Here is a 26,879-nt window from a genome sequence, read left to right as displayed (position 1 = left end):
ACAAATTTTACAGCTAGCATATGCATCAAATGAATTAAAGCTTAAAATAGATAATATAAAACGATGGAAAATGAATCTTATTAATTTAGTAACTTAGGATATAGAAGGTTAAAATACTTTGGAAAGTTGTGTAGGTAACAGAACATTTGTATTTACAATGGACTTTTTAATAATTCTGTAAAGTGTTCTACAATGGACTGTTAGGATCATTTGGGTCTTTTGTCACGTCTTAAAGAGCTCATGTCTCTTCTAGAGCTTATGTTTCGATAAACTCGAGTTGATATTTTTTGCGTAAAATGCATCTAAGAAAATTTACAATGACGTATCTTATGAAAGATTGATTGTGGTAGTATCGAATAAACGGTAGTTATGTAGCGCTCAGATCAACGTGATAAGTTCATTATCCATGGATTATAGCCAGTGCTCGGATCAAAGTATTTTAAACCTTTTTACCCTAACTAATACGCTAGTTAAATTCACGATTTGAAGTTAAGTTTGCAAACCAAACTACGCCTGATTTGGTTTGCCGGATATCTCACTAAATTATGATAAAGCAGAGATGATGAAAAATGAGTATTATTTAGGGTAAAAAGGTTTAAAATACTTTGAAAAGTGTAGGTAACGAAAATCATGTTGTTTCTAAGGTGACAAAATATATGATTGAATATGCTATGAGGCCTTCTTGAGCAAGCAAGGGAATGTATAAAAATGGTATGGTTTTCTATTTTTCTTTACTAACTGAGATCAATAATCGAATTTTTTTTATTAGGGCTTGTAATTTTTATTCACACAATAATAAATAAATCCTAAAACGAATATTTGTCGTAATTTGTATTTTTTCTTATTTTCGACTTTTTCTAATTCGATTTGACCTAATTCTTAACGGTTACATTTTTCAAGATGAATAAGTTCATTTATCAGTGTAAAATATGGCAACTAAACGTCTAAACCTATCATCTATTTTTGAAAAATATTATGACATTTTCGGAAGAGTGAGTATGGTAATCTCTAATAAACGCAAATTATGAAGCGAGCATGCCAACATAATCAGTTCATTTCATCTTGTGGTTAAGTTTTCCAACAGAACTTGTTTTGATTTGGTCTGGAAGTTGATAGTACTGAGAATTTCAGATTTGATCAATTGGATTCTTTTCATAAATGAGACACTACAAGAAAAATTGTATATTGCAAGAATTTTACCACAATCATTTCGTGGTAAATGTATTTTACCACAGATTTATAACAAAATTACCACAAAAATTTTTTTTTACAAATTTTGTTGAATTTTATGGCAAGTAACACATGTCGTGGCATTTTGTTACAAAAATTACCACATATTATCATACAATAATTTTGTGTCAATATTTTCCACATATTATTAGAAAAGATGTTCTGTCAAATTTGCCATAACACGAATACCGTTAGAATTTAACACAATTGCCACAAAATTATTTCACTACAAATTTGTATCAAAATTTCGACTGATATGTCCAATAAAATTATGTACTTGCAAAGATATTTTATCAGTTTGCCACGAATTACCAAAGTTTGCCTCTAATTTGCCACAAAATTATTTGTGGCAATGGTCTGTGCTCTGCAAAAAGGTGTTACGTCGTTTCATTTCAGATAGCAGATAATATATTCTTTGATGCTACAAAACTATTTGTGGCAATTTGTGGCAAAAGAGATTATAAAAGACATGTTCGTCACATTTGGTATTTTCATTTTCATTATGGACATGTTTCTCTCATGAGTTTTATTATTTTAGAGAAACACAAATGTCTGAGTTTTATTATTCGAGAGAATGGATGTATTCTCGTTTAGACATAGATCAACGAAAGGTGTCAGATAAATTTGTTGAAGGAATACAAACATTTTTGTCTTTCATTCGTAATCAACCATCTTATAAGGACCGGGGAAATTTATTGTGTCCGTGTTTGAAGTGTAAAAACCAAAAACGTCGTGATGCAGATACCGTTGAAAAACATCTGTATTTGAAGGGATTTACGCTGAATTACTATTTTTGGACACATCATGGAGAAATTTGCTACAACGATGGTGGAGCATCTACAAGTCATTGCGGGGGTGAACAAGAAACTTGGATTCATAGTCCAAATGTTCAAATGCCCGTCGATCAAAATTATAATGCAAAAGAAGATGTACACATGCCCGATGATTCCGAAATTCGCCATGAGACACAACAAGAAATAAGGTATTCAACGTAAATTATCAAGTCTTAAAAATAATGATATGCTTTTATAAATATAGACATATTTTGTATATATTAATATTTAAACTTAATAAAAATGTCTTTGAAGTTAAACTAAACCTAATTGAAAAGGGCTTAAGAAAATACTGTATAAATTGGTAATTAAAAATTTATTGTCATAATTTTGAATTATGATTGTTAGAAATTATTTTTTAGATAAACATTAAAAATAAGGAATATTAACTACCTTATTTTTTGTAGTGCAAATTGTCATGATAACGTTTTTCAAACATCTGAAATGGCAAATCAACCTCTTTACGAAGGATGTCCTAAAGGCATTTCTCCATTGTACATTGCATCAAAAATAATGAATTGGAAGACCAATTTCAATCTATCTGAAGAATGTTTAGACGAAATATCTCAGACATTTAAAAATGTCATTCCGTTGCGGCGTCGCCAAATAAAGCTCCAGAATCATACTACAAGACGAAAAAGTTGACTCGATCACTTAGTTTGACTCTAGAGTCCATACTGAACGAAACAAATAAATTTTTGTCAATTAGGCAGGAGTTTATGAAGAGCCATATCAAGCCTTTGTTTGAGCCGAAACTTGTCTGATAAAGGGCAATAAGATTATTTCAATCCAAAAACAAATTAAGTAATGAGAGTTCCTAGGTAATTACCAAATTTACAACTCTCTCTACTATTGACAATAAAACGTTCTTTTTTTTCATAGCCTATCATTTGTATATTGGTTTGAGTTCATGAAGATTTGGATCTATGGTTGCAGAATCTCATAACAATATGAAGGAAAAACAAAGTAATGAACTCAAATTTTCGTTTAACTACTTTTCAAGTTTCAAATTTGTAATTCAATCTACTCAAACCAGTACTAATGAGATTCTATAACAAGTTGTTTCAAAACAGCTCATCATATCGTGTGCGATGTGCATATCTATGCTGATAATGTATTTGGTTAGTATTACTATTTTCACAAAAGGTACGTAAATCGTGTCTCTCCCTGCATCAGGCTTTGCGGTTTTGTTCATCTATATTGTTGTGTTTTGGTCTTTTTGGTGTATAATGTACTGTTTGGGTTTCTTAGACATCGCAGGGATAGCTCAGTTGGGAGAGCGTCAGACTGAAGATCTGATGGTCGCGTGTTCGATCCACGCTCACCGCATTTTACAAGTTTTAATTTTTACTCTCCCCTTCAACGACGTCGTCTGCTCGCTAAACTATGCATTGGTTCGGATTATTATTACAAGTTTCATAATGATCTTCCTTTTTGCATGATTGCATTGCATCTGTGGTTCTTCTTCTACTTGCAAGCTAGATTTTCATGGCCGAACGATTCTCTCCTCAACTACATGTCTACATCGGCCAACAGGTTCTTACTCTCTATCTCTAAAACTCTCGTAATCATTCATCGATAAAAAAAATTTACTTGATTTTAGATACATGAATGAAGCTATAACAAGTCTGACTTGTTTTTCTTTTTCTTTTTGAACATTTTCTTTTTGACAAAATTTATTTTTGAACATTTTAAAGGAGCAAAAGTGCTCACCAATTACATCAGCCAACTTTAGTGACTAAGCTCAAAATATTAAGAACTCAATAATAACTAAAAACCCAGACGAACAAAATATTTTTATTTTATAATTTATAATTGATCACTAGTTTTGAGTAAGTTCATCCTAAGTCACTTTGATAGTAGAATAGTACAGATAATTTTATAATTTTTCTCTTTATTGAATAACACGTTCACAGGATATATGTAGTTATAGCAACGTAATATATATATATGGCCGGTTAAAAACCAAATTCTCAATCAAATTCTTGTTACTCAAAGTAGTTCTCGTCTTGTCAAGTTATAATATTATATATATATATATATATCAAATTCAAAAATTCAAATTCAAAAATAGAAACAAACAAAAGATAGAATACTCACAAGATCGCAACCATGTGTTCATCAGATAATAAAAAAAACAAAAGATAGAACTTTACTTTGATTTACACTAATGTATCTCTCAAACTGCAAGGTTATTTTACTTCGAATTATCAGATAATAAACCCACGATTTGATAGATCTGTTTAATCTATGAACGGTTAATTAGGCACCTGTTTTACCTTAACCTAAGATTTCTAATAAAAAAAACCTAGGAAGAATAGTTGACCTAACCACTGAAGACGTAAATTCCACTGTTAACCAAAAATATTATTCCATAAAGGAACATTTTGTTTTTGTTTTTGTTTTTGTTTTTTATAGATTTTGGGTCAAGTCGTGATTTTTCTTTTTCTTTTTTTTTTTCTGAAAGAATGGTTCATAGACATCATATACCACCGTGAACGAGCATCAAAAGATTCTAACAGGTCACATGTATATACTACACATGCCCAACAAAATGCAATTGTCCTATTTATGAAGACCGAGAAATGTGGATCACTTAGCTATCTTCATTAACAGTTAATTATTAGTACTAGACGTGTATCCGTGCATACGCGCAGATTTTGTTTCATATAATATTTTTAAAAATATGTTTGTGTTGATATATATATATATATATTAATTATAAGAATATAGTAATTTGTTTGATTGTTTAGTATTATGTTTTTTTAAAATAAATTCTTTGTAAAACAAATAATTTTTCTTTAAGGATTGGAAGTATGGTAATTAGGAAAATTATTTTACTTTCTAAAAACATAAACATGATATGAGTAAAAAAGACATAGATAAAAGTCATATTTTCTGGTTGAATTGCTTGAAAACATATAATTACCTCTGATTTTTAATGTTCTCAAATTTATGATATGTACAATTGCTTTGATTCTACAAGAACCACCTCATATTTTATGTTTCACAATAATATTATAAAATGCAGCTATAATAATATTATATTTGACCCATAAAAACCGCTAAATCTTTGAATGAAGATAACGCTACATCTTTACAATTTTTCATACAACAAGCTTCGAAAAAAGTGTTTATGATAAGGATAAGCAGGAAGAAAAGTATTAAGTTAGTATAAAAAAATATTAAAAAGTTTTAGACGAATACCAAAAAGTTAAAAATGTAAAAGATTAAAAATGTTGTTTATTTATTTTTTTGTTAGGAATGTGAGAAGCATTAATATTAATGTAACTTAATAGTTATGAACATAAATACATATAAAATAAATATTAAATAGAATAGTTAAGTTAGAAGTAGTGGTATTAATTAGTTTTTATTTTTTTTTTTTAAATTTAAAATTTATTAATTAGATAAAATGACAGGTGTCCTCCATTCAGATGCTGATGTGACAGCAGGATGAAGAGAGTTCACCTAAAATCATACATATGATTTCTCTTGTTAAAGAAATTTTGTCAATAACTTCGTTTGGTACATTAAAAGATATTCGGTTATGTTAAATAGTTTGTCTTCATTACAGAATTAATCTTAAACGATGCTTAAATTGGAGAAATAGCCATACTTTTACTTTGAAACGAAGTAAAAAACGTTAAGTGCAATTGTTGATGGTGTCACCGCGAAGTTCGTCGAAAAGCACACAATTCCCCAACATGGAAGTCAATAATTAATTTATATGATAGCCCTTTATTAAGCAAGCATTTGACCATTAATCTCTATAAATTCATAAACAACAATTCAACCCACATCATCACCAACACAATCAATCAACTCTCTCCTTCTCTAATAAAAAACACAAAAAAGAATACAAAGATGGAGATCTCAAAAGCCCTTTTGCTAGTCCTTTCTCTTGTTGCTGCAACTTATTTCTTGCAAGCTAAGGCAGCTGGAGTTTACTGTAGCAACCCTTACACTCGATGTTACCGCCAGTACATTCAATGTCCAGAGGAATGTCCAAGCACAACCGACATGAACTCCAAAAACAAAGTTTGCTACGCCGATTGTGATAGACCCACTTGCAAATCCCAATGCCGCAGTACGGCTTTTCGATTCCTTGTCTTACAAGTTTTTCACATATTTTTTTTGTGCAATCTCTTTCTATTGCATTTTTCTTAGTAATGAATCATATGTTTGTGTATAGTGAGGAAACCGAACTGCAACAGACCTGGTTCAGCTTGTTATGACCCGAGGTTCATTGGAGGAGACGGCATTGTGTTCTATTTCCATGGAAAGAGCAACCAAGAATTCAGCCTCGTCTCTGACTCTGACCTCCAGATCAATGGTAGGTTCATTGGCCACAGACCCGCTGGTCGCGCCAGAGACTTCACATGGATCCAAGCTCTAGGCTTCCTCTTCAACTCTCATAAATTCTCCCTTGAAGCCGCGAAATCCGCTACCTGGAACGAGGAGATTGACCATCTCAAATTCACATTCGGTGGCCAAGAACTATCTGTCTCGGAAGAAACTCTCTCCACCTGGTTAGTACTCGAACCAAAACTAAGTTATAAGATATGTGTTTTTCAAGAATCTTGAAACAGATATATGTTTTCTTGAAAACCAGGTACTCACCAAACAAGGACATCAAGATCGAGAGAGTGACTAAGAGAAACAGCGTGATCGTGACAATCAAAGACAAAGCCGAGATCATGGTCAATGTGGTTCCAGTGACTAAAGAAGACGACAGGATCCACAGCTACAAAGTACCATCAGATGACTGTTTTGCACATCTCGAGGTTCAGTTCAAATTCTTCAACCTTTCACCAAACGTCGACGGAATCTTGGGACGAACCTACAAACCGGATTTCCAGAATCCGGCTAAGCCTGGAGTCGCTATGCCCGTGGTTGGTGGTGAAGACAGCTTCAAGACATCTTCTCTTCTCTCCAATGACTGCAAGACTTGCATCTTCTCTGAATCACAGGCAGAGATTGATTCCGTTAAGTCAGAGATTGAATACGCAGCTTTGGATTGTACCCGTGGAGCATCTTCTGGATATGGAATCGTCTGCAGGAAGTAAAGATAATCATATGAACATGGCTTAAAGGAAGAATAATGCCAGAGAGCACAGTAGCTTCTCCTGGAGAATTTTCAAAGTATATTTAAATTACGTGAAGGAAAACATATTGTATTTGCTTACTTTTTGTTACTTGCATTGTATCATCAACAACCATGTGTTCTAATTTGTATTTGTATTAACTTAATCAATGTTAATGATATATAAATATCTATAAACATGGCTTAATCTACCAATCCAAATCATGAAGTTCATGAAGAATGCAGAGGAAAAACAACTTTTACTAGGAGAAAAAAAACTTTGATTCAAGAATATTAAATCTGACCATAGAATGTCGAATCTGAGACTCACAAATCACAGTAACTTTTGATTTCTTCAGATTAACGAGAATCTCCATCACTCGAAACTGATTATGGATCCATTGATGAAACTATGATCTGAAACTGAAAGTTCTGTTTCTCATTTTAAAATCTGCTTCATTAAATAAGGTGTTTCTTATAAGACATCAAAGCGGGGATAGCTCAGTTGGGAGAGCGTCAGACTGAAGATCTGAAGGTCGCGTGTTCGATCCACGCTCACCGCATTTTTGTCAGTTTTAATTTTTAGTCTCTCCTTCAAATGGAAACGACGTCGTCCCAGATTAAACTATGTACTTTTATCCAGAAAAAGAAAAAGAAAATGAATCCAAAGAACTTGAAAAAGGGTTAAAATATATAATCACATTCTGAATTCTTGATTTCATGTGGTCTAATTTGTATGAAGTACTTAATCAATGTTAATGATATATAAATATCTATAATTATAAACATGGTTTAATCTGCCAATCCAAATCAAGAAGTTGATGAAAAATGCAGGGGAAAAACAACTTTTAATAGGAGAAACAAAAATTGATTCAAGATGATTAAATCTGACCATAGAATGTCGAGTCTGTTAAAATATATCATCACATTCTGATTCTTGATTTGCTTTAAGAACTCACTATATTACAAAACAAATACACCGGTTTAAATAATTCGAAATAAATCATCTGAATGAATAATTTTGGATCCAACCCAAAAACAGTCTTTACATATCTCTTCTCTCTGTAAAATTTCAAAACAAACAATGTCTGTCTCTGCATCTTCTTCTTCTTCTTCTTCTACCTTCCACGAGGATGAACAAGCTGCGAAAACACAGCACTCGTAGTCGCATCCTCCGCATCATCATCAGTCCCAGTCCCGGAGTTTCCTCCTCCTCTATCAATTATACTCATACTGTTATCAAACGGCTCCATTGGCGCCATTGGAATCCCAGGGATATGGTTCGTGCTATTATCATCAGGCTCCAACAAAGCCGACGAAGTTTCCTCAAGCTGCAAAGCATACTCCAAGTTCCACAACACATCTCCCATCGACGGCCGATCAACGCCGTACTCCGCCAAACATTTCTCCGCCGTTTCACCGAACTTCTTCAACGACGCCGGATTCACTTTCCCGGTTAAGTTACTGTCCATGATCTGATCAAGCAAGCCCTTTTTCTGCCAAGCCATTGCCCACTCCGCTATGTTCACTTGCTCTCTAGGCAAAACCGGGTTTAAAGCCGGTCTACAACAGAGCACTTCCATTAGAACAACACCGAAGGAGTAAACATCGGATTTCTCCGTTAGCTGCTGTCTCCTGAAGTACTCCGGGTCGAGATAACCGAAGCTTCCTTTAACCGCCGTGCTCACATGGGTTTGGTCGAGAGAAGGTCCGGTTTTGGACAGTCCAAAGTCGGCGACTTTCGCTACAAGATTCTCGTCTAACAAGATGTTCGTGGTTTTCACGTCTCTGTGTATGATGCTCTGCGACGCGCCGGTGTGTAGGTAATGTAACCCTCTCGCTGCTCCGATGCAAATCTCGAGTCTTTGTTTCCACGACAATGGTGGAAGATCAGCTCCGTAGAGATGACTCCTCAACGGTCCATTCGCCATGTACTCGTAAACAAGAATCATCTCCGACCTCTCGTCGCAGTAACCGATCAGCGAGACGAGATGTCTATGTCTGAGTTTTGACAGCATTTCGATCTCTGTTCTGAACTCAGCCATACCTTGTTCTGATCTCGGGTTTCCTCTCTTGACCGCGACATTGGTTCCATCTTCTAAAGTCCCTTTGTAAACACGACCGAATCCGCCTACACCGAGCAACGAGCTCTCGTCGAATTTGTTTGTAGCGTCCATGATTTCTTGGAACATAAAGCAACGACCAAGATGCGTGGAGGCTAAAGAGATGCAACTAGCCGTGTTGCTCTTGTGAGAAGCGGTTGATTTGGTAAGAGTCTGAGAGAGTCCATACAAAGGCAAAGGCAGCCATGGATGTCCTCCATTACCTCCTTCTTGAGGACTCGTCGATCTCTTCTTCTTCCTCGAAGCAGCTAAACAGCAATAGCAACAAACCGCGATTAGCAGAACCAAGGTAACCGAACCAACCGCAGAACCGATGATAACCGCTTTCTTCTTCTTCCTCTCGGAGTCTGATCCTCCAGGGACAAGAGACTTAACCGAAGAAACACCGCTTAAGCTCTTAGCTTCGTTACTAATCTTTAAAACCTCTAACCCATTCATAGTCGCGTTCGTGATATCAGCTTGCGAATCTGGCCCGACGCTAACGGTTAACACACCGGAAGATTCAACGGAGCCATTGGAGATGAAATCCTTAAAGTAAGGGACTTTAAGACCATTAGTCAACGTGGAGAGATCAAGACTTCCTAGAGCAAGATCATCATTCACATAGAGATTGAAGACAAGCGTGTTCAAAGCTTGGCTCAAGACATCGCAGAAATGAACACGAACAAAGTACCTGAAATCTGGATCTACAGGAAGAACCCAAGTGACGTTAAAACTCGGGCTCGCTACATTCGCTTCACCCATTGTATCAGCGGTTGCGTAAACCATGTTAGGAGCTGTATCTTGCGTCACGGAAGCAGAGTACTTGATCGAGGAAGGATTCGCTGTTACGACAAGAACAGAGCTATTCACATGGAGATACTCTGCATCGTTGTCCCATCTTCTCCCTAGAGTGTCGTTCTCAGAAGTCAACAGTGGTCCTCCCATGTTCAATCTGTAGACGGTTTCAAACGCGAGCTGAGAGAGACCAGTGAATGGAGACGAAGGGTTTAGAGCCAGAGCTTGATCGGGGATAAGGTTATCAGGGACAGAGATAACTTCAATCGCGTTGACAAACACCACCGAGTTGTTTGAAGGGATGAAAGTTATGGTTAAGAAATCTGAAGTGACATTGACTGTGTACTCCTTGAAGAGGTAAGACCCGTTGTGGTTCTTGAAGGAGAAGCTGTTCAAGAGCACGAAGTCGTCTGTGGCGACTGTGATTGATGCAGAGTTCAAGTTCCAGGTCGAGTTTTTCACCGGAGAGAAATGGAGACGGATCCAATGTCGACCCAATGCGGTGATTTTGAATCTGTATGAAGCTAAACCGGAGAAAACACGAGCGGTTTGGTAGATCGAGGGAGTGCTCGAATTGGAGCTGGTTGCTACGGATGAGTTTCCGATTTTGAGTACGAGAGAAGAGTGGAGAGAATCTGGAACAAAGGTTCTGCCTTGGAAAGTTATGTTTTGTGATGAGCCACAAGCAACCAAGTAATTATCTGGCGGATTGAACAAGGCAGATGAAGTGTAACAAGAGAGGAACAGAAGAAGAAGAAGAAGTGAACACCAATTTGTGAACACCATTTTGTAAATCTTGGATTTTTAGTAAGAACCCAATAACCCAAATCGATATACGAAGAAAACCCAGAACCAAAGAATCAAAGTTTTTGTGTTTTGGTTTGAAAATTGGAAGGGAAGAAGAGCTGTTTTGGAGATTGCCCTTGAAGAAGCTGGAGATACAGACGAGAATGGGGATTTGATTGAGAGATAAGAAAAAAAAAATGTTGAAGCTTTGAGGTTTGGATTCACATGGCGAGAAACCCAATTTCAAGAATGTCTGTTTTGGGACGAACAGGAATCAATCAAACCCTAGAGAGAGATCAAAGAAAGAAAGAAAAAAAAAAAGAGAAAAGGCAGAGACTTTTGGAGTGGTACTTTCTGCAAATTTCTTCTCTCTATAGCTCTTTCCAGGCTGGTTGTTTAGGCTGTCATCTTACAGAGGAGAAGCAACTCAAAGGAAAACCATTCACAAGGGCCTACACAAAGAGAGTTGAGAGATATAGAGAGAGAGAGAGACTAATTAAATAGAATAGGATTAAAGAATAATTATAAGATTAGTCTTTTACTTTATAAGTTTTATTAATGATTATTAGTTAAATTTCTTTTTGTCTGTTGTATACTGATGAGGTTGCATCAAATCGTGGCGGGTATTAGCTGTTAATGTGATTTCTTTAGTTGTGATAACTATTAATGTGATCATTTTTGTAAGGTCCTTTTCTAAAAGATAGGAAGAAATAAGAAAACGTATAAGTATGTCTTTTGGTTTTGGCTATTGTTGTTGTATTGTGTGGGTCACTATTTATCATCACCTCTTGTTTCGATCCTTAAATTTATTTCATTTTTTTTTCTGTGGAACTCTCTCCATCATATCTTGTTAAATTGTTGATAATTTCTTATCTCTGCGAATAGGTTATCAAGATTTATTGTAAAAGGTTTAAAATTGCTGATACTTCGCTTTAATTTTTTTGGCTTTCCCGTTTTTGTAATAATCCAACTACATTAAATTTTATATAGATTGGTTTGTTCGAGTCCATCTCTATAGACACTTGTTAGTATCAAAGTCTAATTCGATATCCACTAGGGAATTTCAGTAAGTTAGATTTCGTATACCAAAATACGACTTCAATGTCTTTTTTGTCAATATAAGTAGTTAAACCGGTAGAAAACTAACCATATTGATATCCACTAGAGAATTTCAGTAAATTAGATTTCGTATACCAAAATATGATTTCACTGTCTTTTTCTGAAAAGGTAGTTAAGCCGGTAGAAAACTAACTATATTGAGATCGTTTTGCATTAATGATGAAAATAAGTTATCTGAAATATGTTTCAACTACTAATTTGAATAGCATTTGTTTGCATATATATAGACTAAGACTATAGTAGTATATAATAAAACAATAGACAGAGCTTTAAATAAACTGGTAGCAGAGGTAAAGGTAGAGGTATATAACCTACAAGTTATAACTGTTGAAAATGGGTCATACCAGCCAAGTTTCCAACTAATCAATGAATGAATGACTTAATTCAACTCATCTATTTATGGTTTCAAATTCTAATTCTAAACCAATTAAGCTACATTAGTATTGGCTTTGAAAAATTAGATGAGTTATTTTGTACGTAAACTAATACTACACATATTTTCAATCTAAAATTTCATCCGTTTCAAGATAATTGATGTTCAAAGGTTTTTCATACATATTTTTTTATAAAATATAATTTTTGAGGTAAGACATAATTTATTATCTATTTAAATACAGTTCAACAAATAAAAAATAAAAACTGTAACAACATAATTGATCATAAAATATAATATGAATGTTCAAGACATCATATAAACAAAAAAAATTATAAAATATCAACTATTTTTTTAAGAAAAAAATTATATGACGAAGTCTCGAAGTTTGAAACAGGTTAACTCCTAACGTTATTTATTCGGCGAGTGATTTAGAAGATATTAAACCTCTATTCAATTGCATAGTAGATGCTCTAAAATTATGATAATCTATGAAACTATATTAATTTATATGCTGACACTTTCGCAGGTGGTACCTAGATAATAAATTTGGATATGAAAACTTTAAAACATAAATCAAAATGGATATTGCCCAATACTCGAACTCGAATAAACTCGAAAATTGAGTGGAGCCCTCAAACGCGGCTTTTGGAAGTAGGGAGTGGACAATAATGACGGCGCCGTAACCGACGGTGCTCTTCTCCGTTTGCATTTCGGCTAACAAAACAACCCGAAACCGAAACTGTGACGTTGTGTCTTAACGGAATAACCTACACACAGAACGAACATATAACGTAACAACCACGCACATTAGTCGAAATTCTGTGTATTTTAGATTTCAATTGTACATTATACAGAAAATGTGATTAGTCGAAATTCTGTGTATTTGATTAGTCGAAATTCTGTGTACGTATTTTAGATCTAAATTGTACATTAAACAGAAAATATGTGTTTATGTTTGACTAGTTCAAAATTATGTTCTTGAATTACAAGGTTAGCTTGTTTGGTTACGTACTTTATTAAAACCTCATATTTCAAACATGAAAAAAGACTTTGGTGTTTAACGTGTTACTTTTTATTCTCATTATATGTTGGAGTAAACACTGTCTAGATATGTATTTGGGGAATTTGTCAATCATAACACGACGTGAAAATTTCGTTCTCATATACAAAAACATAAAATTATTATAGCAAAATAAAAATAATTATAAATGCAATATCTATCAAAATTTAGCGGAAAAAAAACAACTATCAATGCAATATCCTGAGAGAGAAAAAAAAAAAGAATATGATAGTGGGGAGGATGAAGTCGTTAGGTCACACCATGTGCTTGCACATGCGTTCCAATATCAAACCACATGATTCCTACAGATGAATCTTCTTTATTTACTTAATCTTTTGTGTTGTTTTTTTAAACTTATTATTGTTCGAATGTTGGAACTAGAAGACGACTACGTACTAACTTATAAGACTTTTTAGATTCGTTTATTTTATAATTTATGGGACCTTAAAGGCACAAAAAGGTTCATATCATATTCAAATGAACGCGTTGAAATGATTTATAGGGTCTGATTATAAAAATATCGGGATATCTATACCTTTTATAAGACTTATTAATTATGTTGAACTCGACAATTAGACAAATAGTACAACGTCTTCCAGTAGGATAAATTGATTGGAAATTTTCATCGATGTGACATATCTCTCTTTTACAGTAAGTCGGAGATAGTTGTCAAAAAAAAAAAAAAGAGTAAGTCGGAGATATTATTTTGTATCTAGACACTTAAAGTTTTTAACAACTAAAATAAAGTTTTCCATGATTTGCTCTATCTCGTTTATGTGGTTTTTAGCTTCTATTAAGCACTAGGGACAAAAATGATAATATGTGTCATTTTCGTGGAAAAGACATTATACATAATATTTCAATTTGTTTAGTTAAAAGGAATTGGCCTCCTCACCTAAGATTAGAAAATGTTGGATCCACTTCCAAAAAATCATTATCCTCATCTAATTTTTGTTCTAAATGTCAATATTTTTGAACATTCGCTCAAGTTACCCAATTTCATCTTTCCGCACATAATTTAGATCCGCAAAAGATCGGTGGACCAAAAAAAAAAAAAATCGGCTTATAATTTAGAGCATTTTCAATCTTACTATATATTTTTTTTTTTACCTCAAACTCTATTTTGGAGTAAAATATTTTCCAATCCTATTTCATTTTCAAATTTATAATTAAATAAAAAAATAGGATTACTCCCCAATATAGAGTACATTTACTACTCCATTTTTTACTCATTACTCTAGTGTTACAGTAGAATTCATATCCATTTTGCAATTACTCTAGTGTTACAGTAGAATTCAAATCCATTTAGGAATTAAATCCATTTTGGGTAAAAAAAAGGAGTTATACATCGGAGATACTCTTACATACACTTAAAAAAGCATGCAAACACTTAATGATCATAACACAACGCAAACACTAATACTAATACAAATGATTAAATTGCAAAATTTAGGTAAAAAAAAAAAACACAGTAACAAAGATACATCTTAAACAATAATAATGTGGATGAAGTTTAAGAAAGAAAAAAAAGACCGATAATTCCATTACAACCAGTTTCTGTATCATTCTATGAAATAAGTCTTCTTGAAAGATTCCCTAGGCTTGCCAGAAACCTCTTTTATCTCACAATTAAGCTCGACCTCCATTAGTCGATGATTTTCCTTGGACCGGCTCATTACCAAACCAAGATTCAGATTGTCACCTTCCCCAACATTTATAGGACTCGACAATATGAAAACCTGCCACATTCCGATCATAACATGTCTTTCAGTTCAACATTTTACAAAAAAAAAAAAAAAAAAATCAAATGAGCTTATAGGATCTTAACCAAAATTCTTTTGTGGTTATAAACGTAAAATGCCAAAAGCAAATATAAACGGATAACTCTGCTTTGGTGTTTGCCTTTTACATATTTTTGACAAGATATTGTATAAGCAAATGAAACTATTTGAAGCCTTAAGCATCATCATACGTACCTGTTGTCCCCAATGCGTGCAGTGCTGTTCACTTGGAGCTGTGGTCAATTCAATTTCTTGCTGCGCAGGGTCTTCTTTTCTCCCCTAGTTACAAAAAATACCAACTAAGTATAAGAGTTTCTTCGACATACACACAACATGATGCAACACAAAGAATCTCTATGAACTTACCAAAAACTGAACATCAAACCATCCACCAAAACCACATAGCCTTGTGTTCTCCACATTGATGACTGACGATACGTTTGATCTGACTTCCTCGATCTCACTAACAGTGGCTGTCAAACAATCCATCTCTTTGACAATTGTAGGGGTGCCTATGATTTGTTGTGGATTCAAGTCATTCCACATAGCCGTCTGCACAAAAGTAATGTTTATCAATGACCAAAAAAATGTTAATTGTTCATCATTCACCTAGGGACCTTTATCTCAAGTCTTTTAAACAATTCTCATTTGCATTTAAGAGATAAATCAATTTGCAGCAAAAAAGAGAATTCACCTGTATGTAATACTTTTCTTGTTCTTCAGCAAAAGGTTTTGTTAAAACGTCCATATCAACCCCGTAGTAGCTTTTGATCTCATCTGAAAAGTTATGCCAATCAGCCATTGCTCCATCGAAATCATTCTTCTTCCGATCTGCCATATTCGATTTGATAGGTGCAAGCCACATGCGAGCATGACTAGGGTACCTATTGGATTCAAAACTTATTAGCTACACAGAGTACCAACATCAATCCAAATCTTTTGCTCACTTTGTTTTCAATGTTAGCAACATTGACCTCACAACTCTAGGCATGAGATTCGATATACCATTTTCAAAGAAGATTCTATAACTCGCATTGGTGGAAAATATAGGTATGCATCTTTTCAAATAACAGAGATCCACTTACATGACACCAGTCGGCTTTAACCATCGGTCACGAGCACATATCACAGAATCAAACATGGACTCACGCAGAAGGAAGTATCCCATCCACTCCGAGATAATTACATCAACTGCACATTAAAATTGAATATGTAGATATTATTAGCTTAATCTCTGAGCAGAGTCATATCATAAGAAACATGTTCTAACACTCGAAACCAAAAATTGCTATGTCTCAACTTAGACTCTGATTTCTTGGAAAAAAAAAAAATCAGTACTTTTAAATACCCAAATCACCTAATTATCGGAAAAAGAGGAAACTTGAATCATAATACCTTTCTCTGGCAATGAAATATCTTCGACAGATCCTTGTATGACTTCAACAATATGTTCAAGGTTATTGGCTTTGACAAGAGCACGAGCATGATCAGCCATTGAAGTAGCTTCCACAGCATAAACCTTCCTCGCACCAGCTTGAGCTGACCATATCGCAAGAATCCCACTTCCAGTTCCCACATCCAAGACCGTCTTTACATAACATTACCAATAAACCAAATTAGCCAAAGTCTTCACACATAAAAAAAAAAAAAACAAACAGAGACCAATGAATGATGACATATAAGAGATCCAAGATTCGGTTTTTTTTTATACCTTGCCGGAAAAGTGATGTTTGTTCTCGAAGACGGCGTTGAAGTAGGCGTCCATACGGACACGGTCGGAGAGCATGTCTTTCTGGTGGTAGAGGAAGGAGTAGGTGCAGAAGTATTGAGCGTAATCAACTTCTTTGTCTACCGGAGCTGATGCTCTTCCGCCACCATCGGTTCCGGCAGCACGTCCGCCCATTGCGCCGCCGTTGTAGGAGCTCCTCATTGCTGCTTGAGTTAGAGAAGAAGCGATTTGGGGTTTTGTTTGTTTGAATTAGGGCAAACTGATTTTCTTTTTAGTCGCCAGGGTTTGGTCTTTAGGAGGAGGGTTTTGGTTACCACTTGCCATGTCACCTTTGTCTTTTTTTTTCTTTATCCAAAAAAACACGTCACCGTTGAATTATCAATTTTTCTTTTTTTCTTTCTTTCTTTTACCGATTGGGATTAGGACTAAATTAAGACAAGACCCACAAATTACCCACAAATTTTCGTATGCAAAATTCTTAATTAATCCAGAAATGAGTCCAGTCTCAGTCGATGAAAACGATGATCGAGAGAGAAAGGAGTTTTAGGAAAATTGAGTTGCTCCAATGAGGTATGTTTTATCATTTCATCATGCGTTTGATTGGTGATTGTTTCCTTCCTTGTATAATTAGAAGTTTCACCTCTTTGGAACTCGAGTGATTCCTAAACATCTTGTCCATTTTCCTAAATCTATGAGTATTTTTTGGGGGTTTCATAATGGGCTTCAAAGGGTAGTTCGATTATCTAACGGCCCAAGAAAATGTATGATATTGGCCTCACTGAAATTGACATGGGTGGTATAAATGTATGATGTAAGCTATATCGGCAAATACTTTTTGGTGAGGTCGGTGGGTAAGTCCGTTTGTATATCAAATATTGTCCACTATTTTAAAAGCTATCAAAATAAACAATTGCGATTTTGATTACCCCCTAAAAGTAGATGATTGTGGTAGTTCACCATTTTTTAACGAGTGATAGAAATGGAGAAAAAAAGAAGAAGCTTATTTATGATTTATGAACCATTCGTTTGACAAGCTTTTAATATTATTCGCATGTTAATTAATTTACCTATTTAATACTAACATAATTTAATCACATGCTGATTAGTTAAATGGGTTTTTCAACTAATTATACAGCACCACATGAGCTTCCTGTCCGCATGCATGATCATGCACAGTTCCACCTTTACGGTCTAAATACATTTTGACCTCTTCGATTATAATTTCGTTGTTTTTTCCTGAATTATTAAGCCAAACTGAAGATGAAGAAAAAGAAAAAGGCCGTCCATGCGTTTTCTGACTCCAACTTTTATTATCACGTTATAAGTTGTACTTTGTACTTTGTAACTTTTCAAAAAAAAAAAAGTTATACTTTGTATTATTAAGTTTTTTTCTCTTAATAGACGAATTTCGAAAAGTATATTTATAAGAAGTATGCGTTTGTATTAGCTGAAAGAAGAGAGTATAAGTTTTGAAAAATATAAATTCGCACTTTTATTCCCACGTGTTCCTTATTCACCTAACTACAACTACAAGTCTATCAAGTTCAAGCCCCACCCACCATCACACGTTGAGATTTTGTTGTAACCATAACCATAAGAATCCATTTTATATTTAAAAGAATTATGTCATTTTTTTTTTGGTAAACTTATGTCATTTATTTTCTTTGGCATTTATCATACATGAAAATTTTCTAATAGTTATAATGTCTTGTTAGGTTGTTTTGAATTAAGGTGTACCATATGAGTTTTTTTATTTTGAAATAAATGTTGCTTTGAATAAATGGGTATACCATATGATTTATTTATTTTTGTATTTTGAAGAGTAGAAGTAATTAATTTGATTTTTGGAAACCCTTCGAAAATGCTCATTAAGATGCCAAAAGATATCCACTAAGATTCTTTTCGAATACAATTATCGGTTTATTAGAAAGCGTCAAAACTCAAAATGCAATTTGGTATGATAGTGCACCATATGTCTTAAACTAGCAATACAAAGTTTTAGGACGTTGCCAAAAAATTAAATAAAATACAAACTAAATGAGAATTTTATTTTTATTTTTAGAAGAATAATTTGGTGATAATATCACAACAAACTTATGAAAATATATTTATGTTGGGATTTGGGAAAAAAAGTGTATTAACTAGTAAGTATTTTTAATCCGGGAAAACTAGGTAACGATTAATTATTTCATATTTTATTAAAAGCCACAAAAAAGGTTGGTATAAAAGTGAAACGAAATAATAAATTATCATTTTGTGAAAAAAGGTCGAAAAGCAAAGGAGAGGAGAAGAAGAGGCAGTGGAGAGAAGAAGAATGTGAAAAAAGTGAACCTTTTTATTATATCTCCTCCTCTGTTCTTTAGTTTATCCGTCGAGAGATTTCGCCGGCGATGGCGGTGGAATCATTAGCGACGGAGATGGACACGGCGGTGCGTGTGGTGCACCTCGCTTCTTCTCTCTGTGTTAAAGTTCAGGAGAAGCTTCGTCTTCCTTCCTCCACTAACGGCGGTCACGTTAAGTCCAAGGATGATGATTCCCCTGTCACCGTCGCAGGTTTTTCCCTCGCCGATTTCTTCTGATTTTTGTTTTTTGGATCATACGTTCGATTTTGGGTTTGGTTTTTCTCCATTCCTAGGATTCGAGCCGTGGTTTACTGCAATTCAAGATCTGTTTGATTAATGGGTTATTGAATTTGAACGAATTTGTGGTATTGGGTTGTGTCAATGTTTGCGAAAGAAATTTGATTTGTTTATCATTGAGCTGAAACGAAAATCATAGTTGTTTGTGTCCTTTGAACACAAAATCCACAGGTCATGTTGAATTCATGTTGTTTAATGCTAAATTATTTTACTTTATACAGTTATATTGGCTTTTAAGAGCATGTAATGTAGTAATCAGATTGAACAAATGATTTGTCTGTATTAGTAGTTTAATAATGACAATATATTTTTGTATTTTTATTGACTCTCTCTGTGTGCATCGAAGTGTCCATTGCTGCTTAATCTCGTTTCCTGTTACCGACATTGCCAAGTTTCTCTCCTTTACTTTCAACATTGCAATAGTAAAAGTGTGTGTTACCTGACAAAATACCAGATTGTTTGTGATAAATTTCATAGATGTAATCATGTTCTGTGAGAAGTCTACACTGATGAGATCACTGTGATTGGTTATATATGAACTAAACTGATTCTTGACATTGTTGGTTTAACAGATTGGGGTGTTCAAGCGATTGTGAGCTGGGTTTTAGCTGAAGTTTTTGGTGGTGAAAACCTCTCGATCGTCGCTGAAGAGGACACTGAGTCCCTCTCCAAGGCTGAGTCATTGGGTCTATTGGGAGCTGTCTCTAACGCTGTCAATGAAGCTTTATCTGAAGCTCCTAGATACAATCTTCCAAAGCCAGATAAACCCTTGGGATCCACTGAAATCCTCAAGGCTATAGGTCGATGCAGCTCTGTTGGAGGTCCTAAAGGAAGGCACTGGGTTCTTGATCCCGTCGATGGAACCTTAGGATTCGTTCGTGGAGATCAGTACGCTGTTGCTTTGGCCTTGATAGAGAACGGTAAAGTGCTTTTGGGAGTTCTTGGATGTCCTAACTATCCTGTCAAGAAAGAATGTTTAAGTAACGGCTGCAACCAAACCGTGACGACTAAATCTGCAGCTGGTTCGGTGTTGAAAGGATGTGTCATGTATGCAAAGAGAGGAAGTGGTCAAGCGTGGATGCAACCGTTAATCGCTGGAGGGATCCCTGAATCTGCAACACTACTCAAGGTTTCATCAGTGGATGATCCGGCTTTAGCTACGGTTTGTGAGCCAGTAGAGAGAGCAAACTCGAACCACTTGTTCACCGCAGGACTTGCTAATAGCATGGGAGTTAGGTAACTCAATGTTGTTTTGTTTCTTATGTCTCTAACTACGATTCCTAAACTAATCTCTCTTCTTGCTTTCTTTATGCAGGAAACAGCCAATGCGAGTGTATAGCATGGTGAAATATGCAGCGATTGCTCGTGGAGACGCTGAAGTGTTTATGAAGTTTGCACAGTCGAGTTACAAGGAGAAGATATGGGATCACGCAGCTGGTGTGGTGATTGTGGAAGAAGCTGGTGGTGTGGTGACTGATGCGGGAGGGAGGAACTTAGACTTCTCGAAAGGAGTTTACTTGGAAGGTCTTGACAGAGGAATCATTGCGTGTTCTGGTCAAGTTTTGCATGAGAAGATTATAGGTGCTGTTTATGCTAGTTGGGAGTCTTCAAGTCTCTGAATAAAAGCTTTAAGCCACACATTCCTCATTTTGGTCCATCGAGCCAACGTTTTTAAAAGCAAAGGTAACAGAGAATGCATTGCCGATTATTATAACCTCTTCAAGATTCTAATCATATTCCCTTTTGATTAGCTTTTCTGGTTTGTTCCATTGGTTTTAGTTTTGTAATTTGTAGATGATTTGCATAAAATAGAGGAAAAAGATGATTCAAAGAATTTCCGGTTTTAATCGGTTTATTTTGTTTCGGATTTAGGTCAGGGGAATAAGGACCACTCGGTAAACGACGACGATATACAATGGGGATGAATGTGAATCTCGGAGAAGTAAATAGTAAAGGAAGCAGTGGTAAAAAAAGTAAGAATCTCTATCCATCTATTTTGTAGTAATAAAGCTGATGCATTCACGTACCTCTTTTATGCCCTTAATAATGGATGACATAAAAATTTAAGTTTAGCTTTGTCCTGTAATATTTTTACCCTTCAAAACGCTGATAATTGATGCATATCTGTTTTTAATAGAAAAATGATTTAAAAAAAAATACTCAAAAGGCTATATGATGGTTTTCTTTAAGAAACCGCTATTAATGAAAATGGAATGAGATAATTTAGCAGGTCTCTTCACTAAAATAACATCATGATATTTTGAATGGCGGATGAGTAATGGATTTCATTTCGTCAAATTAACGACCAACGTTTGTCTCTAAATTTTATAACTATACCACGATTCAAAATGAATTGGGGGTGTTTAAATAGGATCAACCCCTGCAAAATCCATGTTAATATGGTAATGATCTGTTTTTGGGTTAAAAAACTGTGTTTATTGGGCCGACCCAATCGGTTTTTGGGATAGACCGATCAGATTTTTGAATAGTAGTACTTTTCAAGCCATTTCTTTTTATATTGTTTATTTTTTGTCGTTATATATTTTATTATTCGTCTGTTTTTTCCCGAAAATATTTAAATTATTCGTCTGTTTTTTCGAGGGAACTTTTTCTCTATTTTCTTCATTTTTATTGGTATGATAAGTAAAACGTAAATCAGAGCGAACTAAAATGCTTCGAAGAAGGTTTAGCCGACATGTTTTGTACCCTAACCTAAGAGAACTGGCTTTTAGTTGCTAATTGTAAGTAGTGTAGTCTAAAGATCAAAAGTAAAGTTGGATTCTGCCGACAATTGCTTGGATTTGATGCTAATTTGAAAGATTTTCACCTCTTTAAATCTATCAAAATACAACCTTTGATAAGTTTTTTTCTCACACATTTATTGAAGAAACTTATCATTATTAGTCACAATTGTGTCTTCATCTTTGGAAGTACATAATAATTCAATTCTATAACTAATAGAGGAGGGCCAAAGTGTCAGTAATGATGCATGAATGGTTAGTTGATAAACATCTCTTTCTGATGAATTCAATTCTTCATTTATTTATTTATCATAAATCTAAACTTTCAATTTGCATGTTGAATAATAATATCCCAATAATCCGTAGCTAACAGTTATATAATGTTGTAAAAGATTAGCTACAGTAACAATTGGTAAGAATATATCACGGCGAAGCAAATGTCGTACAGAACTCTAGTCTGATATAGAGTTTACCTATAATGTTTACTTTTGAATAGTAATCTTATTATATGAACATTTGTCTGCCGAATTATTTTCTTTCGCCTTTGAAGGTAAACATATCCATAGTATTAAAGTTATTAGCCACATCCCGGAAAATACAAAGAAAATGTTTGTAAAAAAAGAACCACAAATTGGTATCAATCTATGATGATTTTGGATACTTTCGACTTTAAAACGTTATTTGCTTACCGAGGAAATCATGATAGTACATTCTAATCGCGATATATTACTATACTTATACATATACATATATAATATAATTATTTTAAAACATTGGACGTATCTCGCCAGTTACATGTTCAATCGGTAATATATAATTTATGACATGTACGTCTTCCCAAGTTTTAGAACATCCAACTGATAGCACATGTATAAGCCTTCATCTCAAATGAAAGCATAATATATAATCAGCATTTTATTATTATTTTCTAATTATATTAACCATACTTCACTTATCAAACGAACTTTTCATCTATAACTTCGATTTTCTTCCATGTTTATATCACTGATCTCATTAATTGGAATACTAAAAGGAGGGATAGATCATAGATTGACGACAAACGAATTTCCGACATCCAATCTCTTTGCAATATTTACATATGTACAGTTACAAGATGAATGGAGAATTATAACTACAAATAATTGTTTTTGTCCAAAATGTATATATAAATATTTGAAGTCAATTTTCTATATATGAAAGTAGAAAACAAAATGATAATAAATTCCATGTGCCTAAGCAAGGGTCAGAGTCAGATTCGGACATAATTTGAAAGACCTTAGCATGTGCCTACTCCGTTTGCCACCACAAATTCAACTCTCATATTTTTTTTCTTTTCCTTTGTAGTAGTAGTAGTAAAGATAGTGGTTTTCTACTTTCTAATAGTTTATCAAAGTTAGTAAAGTGATAAACTTGTGTGACTATTCAAGGTTCTATAGTGATATTTAGGTGAAAACTCTCCATTATAAAATTATATACGTGTTGCACCTACCTAGATTCATGTAATATTGTCCCTTGTTCAATTAAAAAAACCAGAAGCCATAATATCCAAAGAGTTTTTTCCTAGAAAATAGAAAGAACAAAAGAACTCAGTCTTCAGATCTACCAAATTTTAATAGAAGGTACCAAGTCCGCAATTTTTATATTCATGGTTTGTTTATGTCAACATGACTTAGATTTATTTCATAATTTGTAATTGATAACAAAATAACAGTAAAACTTGATTTGCGTATATTGTAATAATTTGTTGTCTAAAATAGAATTTGAATATACAAGTACTATAAGGGATTGCCGGAATGGAGAGTAACCGAGCAGTGATAAGTGTATCATATGATATGAGTAAAATGATTTATAGAGAATAAGGTTAAAACAGGTAAAGATTGAAAGATTTTTTAAATAAATAGAGTAGAAATATTGTTGAAAGTTTAAAACAAATGACAGTAAAACAAGAAAACGTATTAAAGCGGGTACATGATAATCATCATGACTCATGGTTAAGGGAAACGAAACAAGTTTGACTCTTATAAAAGCCACAAAAAGAGAGTTTAAATTCAACAAATTTTTCAAATTTTAAAGAGTGATAACTTTTTGTGGTTTACTGTCATTTGTTTTAATCAAAACAGCCAACTAAGGGAGTTCAGTTCAAACTTTAATTCTTATGGAAAAAAAGAGAGAATACTTCAAAGAGTGATAACTCACCAAACAAACAAGTGAAATTCAAATTTAAAATTTGTAGAAAGAAAGAAATAAAAACATGAAAGAGTGATCACTCACCAAACAAACAGCCTAATAAATTTAGATAAAATACCATTCATGATAAAAACAAATTAAATTAGTGACGGTTACACATATATATAATTTCTTTTTACTACTAACTACTAAACCTCACCTTAAGTGTGTTGTTGACTGTTGAATACAAAAACAAATATGTATACATACATGCATAAACATGTAAGTATACGTCTGTTATGCATGAGAGTTATATATAAATGAAAACCATACTAAATGTGTATGTATAGATATTTTCAGATAGAAGAAAGCTTCACTATGATTCCTCTGTGAAAGAAAATCTGACGGTTTAGATTTTGTCAGAGAAGGATTCCTCTCTCTCCTTTCTCTCTCTCTCTCGCTCTTGCTCTTTCTCGTGTTTAGACTTTTTTTTGTAACCGTCTCTGTTTCTTCTTCCAAGGTTGATTTTAGATTTCTCGGAAAATTGAGGAAATCGAAAATTTCGATCTAGATAATTTTGATAAAGAAATGGGGAAGACGAGCGGGACGAGAGATTGGGGTCAGATCTACGCGATTTACGGGATCGAGCAGAAACACACTCTCTTCTTCCTCCTCCTCAACGCCATTGCTTTCTCCGTTCTCTCCACCGTGTTTTTCATCTACTTCCACCCGATCTGCGTCTTCCTCGAGTCGTTCCTCTTCTCCAGCGCCGCCGCGGCTAGATTCTCCGCCGGATTTTTCGGTGCCGTAACGGCACTCTCCGCCGTGTGTTTGTTCTTCGCGGCGGGGAATTTTTTCTACTCCGCCGTGCCGCTCCGGTACGAGATGGCGCAGAGGATGGTTGGATCGGTGGTGGATTGGTCGAGCGTGAAGACGGCGCTTGATCTCGGCTGCGGCCGAGGGATTCTGCTGAATGCGGTGGCGACGCAGCTGAAGAAAACCGGTAGTTCGGGTCGGGTCGTCGGGTTAGACCGATCCATGACCACTACTCTCTCCACTCTCCGTACCGCTCACATCGAAGGTGCGTTTGAGTATTTTTGTTATTCGTTGACTTTTTGACTCGTTTCAAAGTCGTTGTTTCTCGTTGACCAACATATTATTTTGTAGTAACATGTTGCGTGATTAACGGTTTCAAGTAAATAACATAAACATGCATTATTACAAATACGAACTTTTACAATTTATTACAGTTGAGCATTTTAAAATCAGAAATAAAAATTTTAATTATTTTCAATTATTAGCTATTGAAAATAGTTTCAATTCATATTTTTTCGTTGTTCTTGTCATTTTCGATTATTATCTATATAAAATTGTTTCACTTCAATTCATTAATTATCTAGTGAATTAAAAACAGGGTTAATCAGTGAATTAATCAGCGTAAATTGATTAACCAATTGTTGTGGAGAATTTATGATTTTGTAGGAGTGCAAGAGTACGTGACTTGCCGTGAAGGAGACGTAAGACGCCTTCCGTTCGGTGACAACTACTTCGACGTGGTGGTCTCCGCCGTGTTCCTCCACACCGCCGGGAAAGAATACGGACAGAAGACGGTGGAGGCGGCGGCGGAGAGGGACGAGAGTGCTAGGAGAAGTGGTGAGGGTGCTGAAACCAGGCGGGGTAGGAGTGGTGTGGGACCTTGTGCACGTGCCGGAGTACGTGCGGCGGTTACAGGAGCTGAGGATGGAGGAGATTAGGGTTTCGAAGCGAGTCACTGCGTTTATGGTCAAAAGCCATATGGTTTCGTTTAAGAAGCCTAGTAGTCAGCATTTTGAGGGCTCTGGAGAAATACGTTTAGATTGGAGATGTTGATCACTGTCATGTAATAATAAAAATATTATTTCATACTCTTTAAATTAGCGAATCCAAGCGGCCAAACTATATACTATAAGAGATGTTCTTCGAGGGGCTGAGAGTTTAGATACTTTTATGTATTTATGAAGATCCTTTGTTTTTTCATAATAAGTCGGTCTAATCATATATATTAATATATAAAATGGTTAAAAACCATGTTTTAAAAAGATCGATTATTTTTATTTCTTCAGGATTATGAAAGTTAGATTACCGGCGAAAGACTGCTACTGAACATTCTGTTTAGCTTAAACCAAATCTAGGCAGTTGATTATGTGGAAGCCTTTTGTTTGCTTGGTGATGAATTGATAGTTAGTGTCTGTGTTTTTTTTTTACCAATTTATTGGTTCCCAACTTCCCATGTAGGTGAAATCTAATTTTTCTTTCTTCATGAGATCAGTCCAAAAGAATGACCTGCGTTTTTCCTGTGACCTTGGTAAAACAGAAAAGGTAAGTAATGTCCAGAGCTTTGAAGTTGGCAGCTTCTGAGAATCGAGCTTGAATTCTATGATTTTGTTGGGCTAT

General features: G+C 34.7%; 5 protein-coding genes and 2 non-coding genes across 7 annotated transcripts; 5 read left to right on the top strand and 2 right to left on the bottom strand.

Annotated features, from left to right (window-relative positions):
• The first annotated feature begins 3,319 nt into the window (after positions 1 to 3,319).
• TRNAF-GAA lies at positions 3,320 to 3,392 on the top strand. Its single transcript has one exon. It is a non-coding gene; the product is annotated as a tRNA-Phe (tRNA).
• Positions 3,393 to 5,930: 2,538 nt separating this feature from the next.
• On the top strand, positions 5,931 to 7,144 carry LOC18016819. The gene is made up of 3 exons (XM_006401518.2): positions 5,931 to 6,153; positions 6,259 to 6,595; positions 6,679 to 7,144. Exons 1-3 carry the CDS (start codon positions 5,931 to 5,933, stop codon positions 7,130 to 7,132), a joined length of 1,014 nt encoding a protein of 337 aa, XP_006401581.1. The 3' UTR covers positions 7,133 to 7,144.
• Positions 7,145 to 7,639: 495 nt separating this feature from the next.
• TRNAF-GAA lies at positions 7,640 to 7,712 on the top strand. The gene has a single exon. It is a non-coding gene; the product is annotated as a tRNA-Phe (tRNA).
• A 343-nt stretch (positions 7,713 to 8,055) lies between these two features.
• LOC18016818 (receptor-like protein kinase THESEUS 1) lies at positions 8,056 to 11,278 on the bottom strand. The gene has a single exon (XM_006401517.2). It carries the CDS (start codon positions 10,833 to 10,835, stop codon positions 8,268 to 8,270), a length of 2,568 nt encoding a protein of 855 aa, XP_006401580.1. The 5' UTR covers positions 10,836 to 11,278; the 3' UTR covers positions 8,056 to 8,267.
• Positions 11,279 to 14,875: 3,597 nt separating this feature from the next.
• Positions 14,876 to 17,176, bottom strand: LOC18016817 (protein arginine N-methyltransferase PRMT10). The gene is made up of 7 exons (XM_006401516.2): positions 16,883 to 17,176; positions 16,567 to 16,759; positions 16,257 to 16,362; positions 15,866 to 16,055; positions 15,538 to 15,723; positions 15,367 to 15,450; positions 14,876 to 15,129 (listed from the first exon to the last, which is right to left on the bottom strand). The coding sequence occupies exons 1-7, from the start codon at positions 17,099 to 17,101 to the stop codon at positions 14,953 to 14,955; spliced, it is 1,155 nt and encodes a 384-aa protein (XP_006401579.1). The 5' UTR covers positions 17,102 to 17,176; the 3' UTR covers positions 14,876 to 14,952.
• Positions 17,177 to 19,155: 1,979 nt separating this feature from the next.
• Positions 19,156 to 21,696, top strand: LOC18016816 (PAP-specific phosphatase HAL2-like). The gene is made up of 4 exons (XM_024155698.1): positions 19,156 to 19,453; positions 20,112 to 20,775; positions 20,855 to 21,222; positions 21,412 to 21,696. Exons 1-3 carry the CDS (start codon positions 19,291 to 19,293, stop codon positions 21,156 to 21,158), a joined length of 1,131 nt encoding a protein of 376 aa, XP_024011466.1. The 5' UTR covers positions 19,156 to 19,290; the 3' UTR covers positions 21,159 to 21,222; positions 21,412 to 21,696.
• Positions 21,697 to 21,855: 159 nt separating this feature from the next.
• Positions 21,856 to 26,473, top strand: LOC18016815. Its single transcript, XM_006401512.2, is given in 3 exon segments — positions 21,856 to 25,527; positions 25,929 to 26,077; positions 26,079 to 26,473. Coding segments are annotated over 3 exon segments (879 nt in total). The 5' UTR covers positions 21,856 to 25,034; the 3' UTR covers positions 26,316 to 26,473.
• The last annotated feature ends 406 nt before the right edge of the window (positions 26,474 to 26,879 follow it).

This window comes from Eutrema salsugineum, unplaced genomic scaffold (assembly GCF_000478725.1).
Source record: "Eutrema salsugineum unplaced genomic scaffold, Eutsalg1_0 scaffold_2, whole genome shotgun sequence".
Taxonomy (NCBI): domain Eukaryota; kingdom Viridiplantae; phylum Streptophyta; class Magnoliopsida; order Brassicales; family Brassicaceae; genus Eutrema; species Eutrema salsugineum.
Note: the sequence above shows the minus strand (reverse complement) of the source record. Positions and strands in the feature narration are given on the sequence as shown.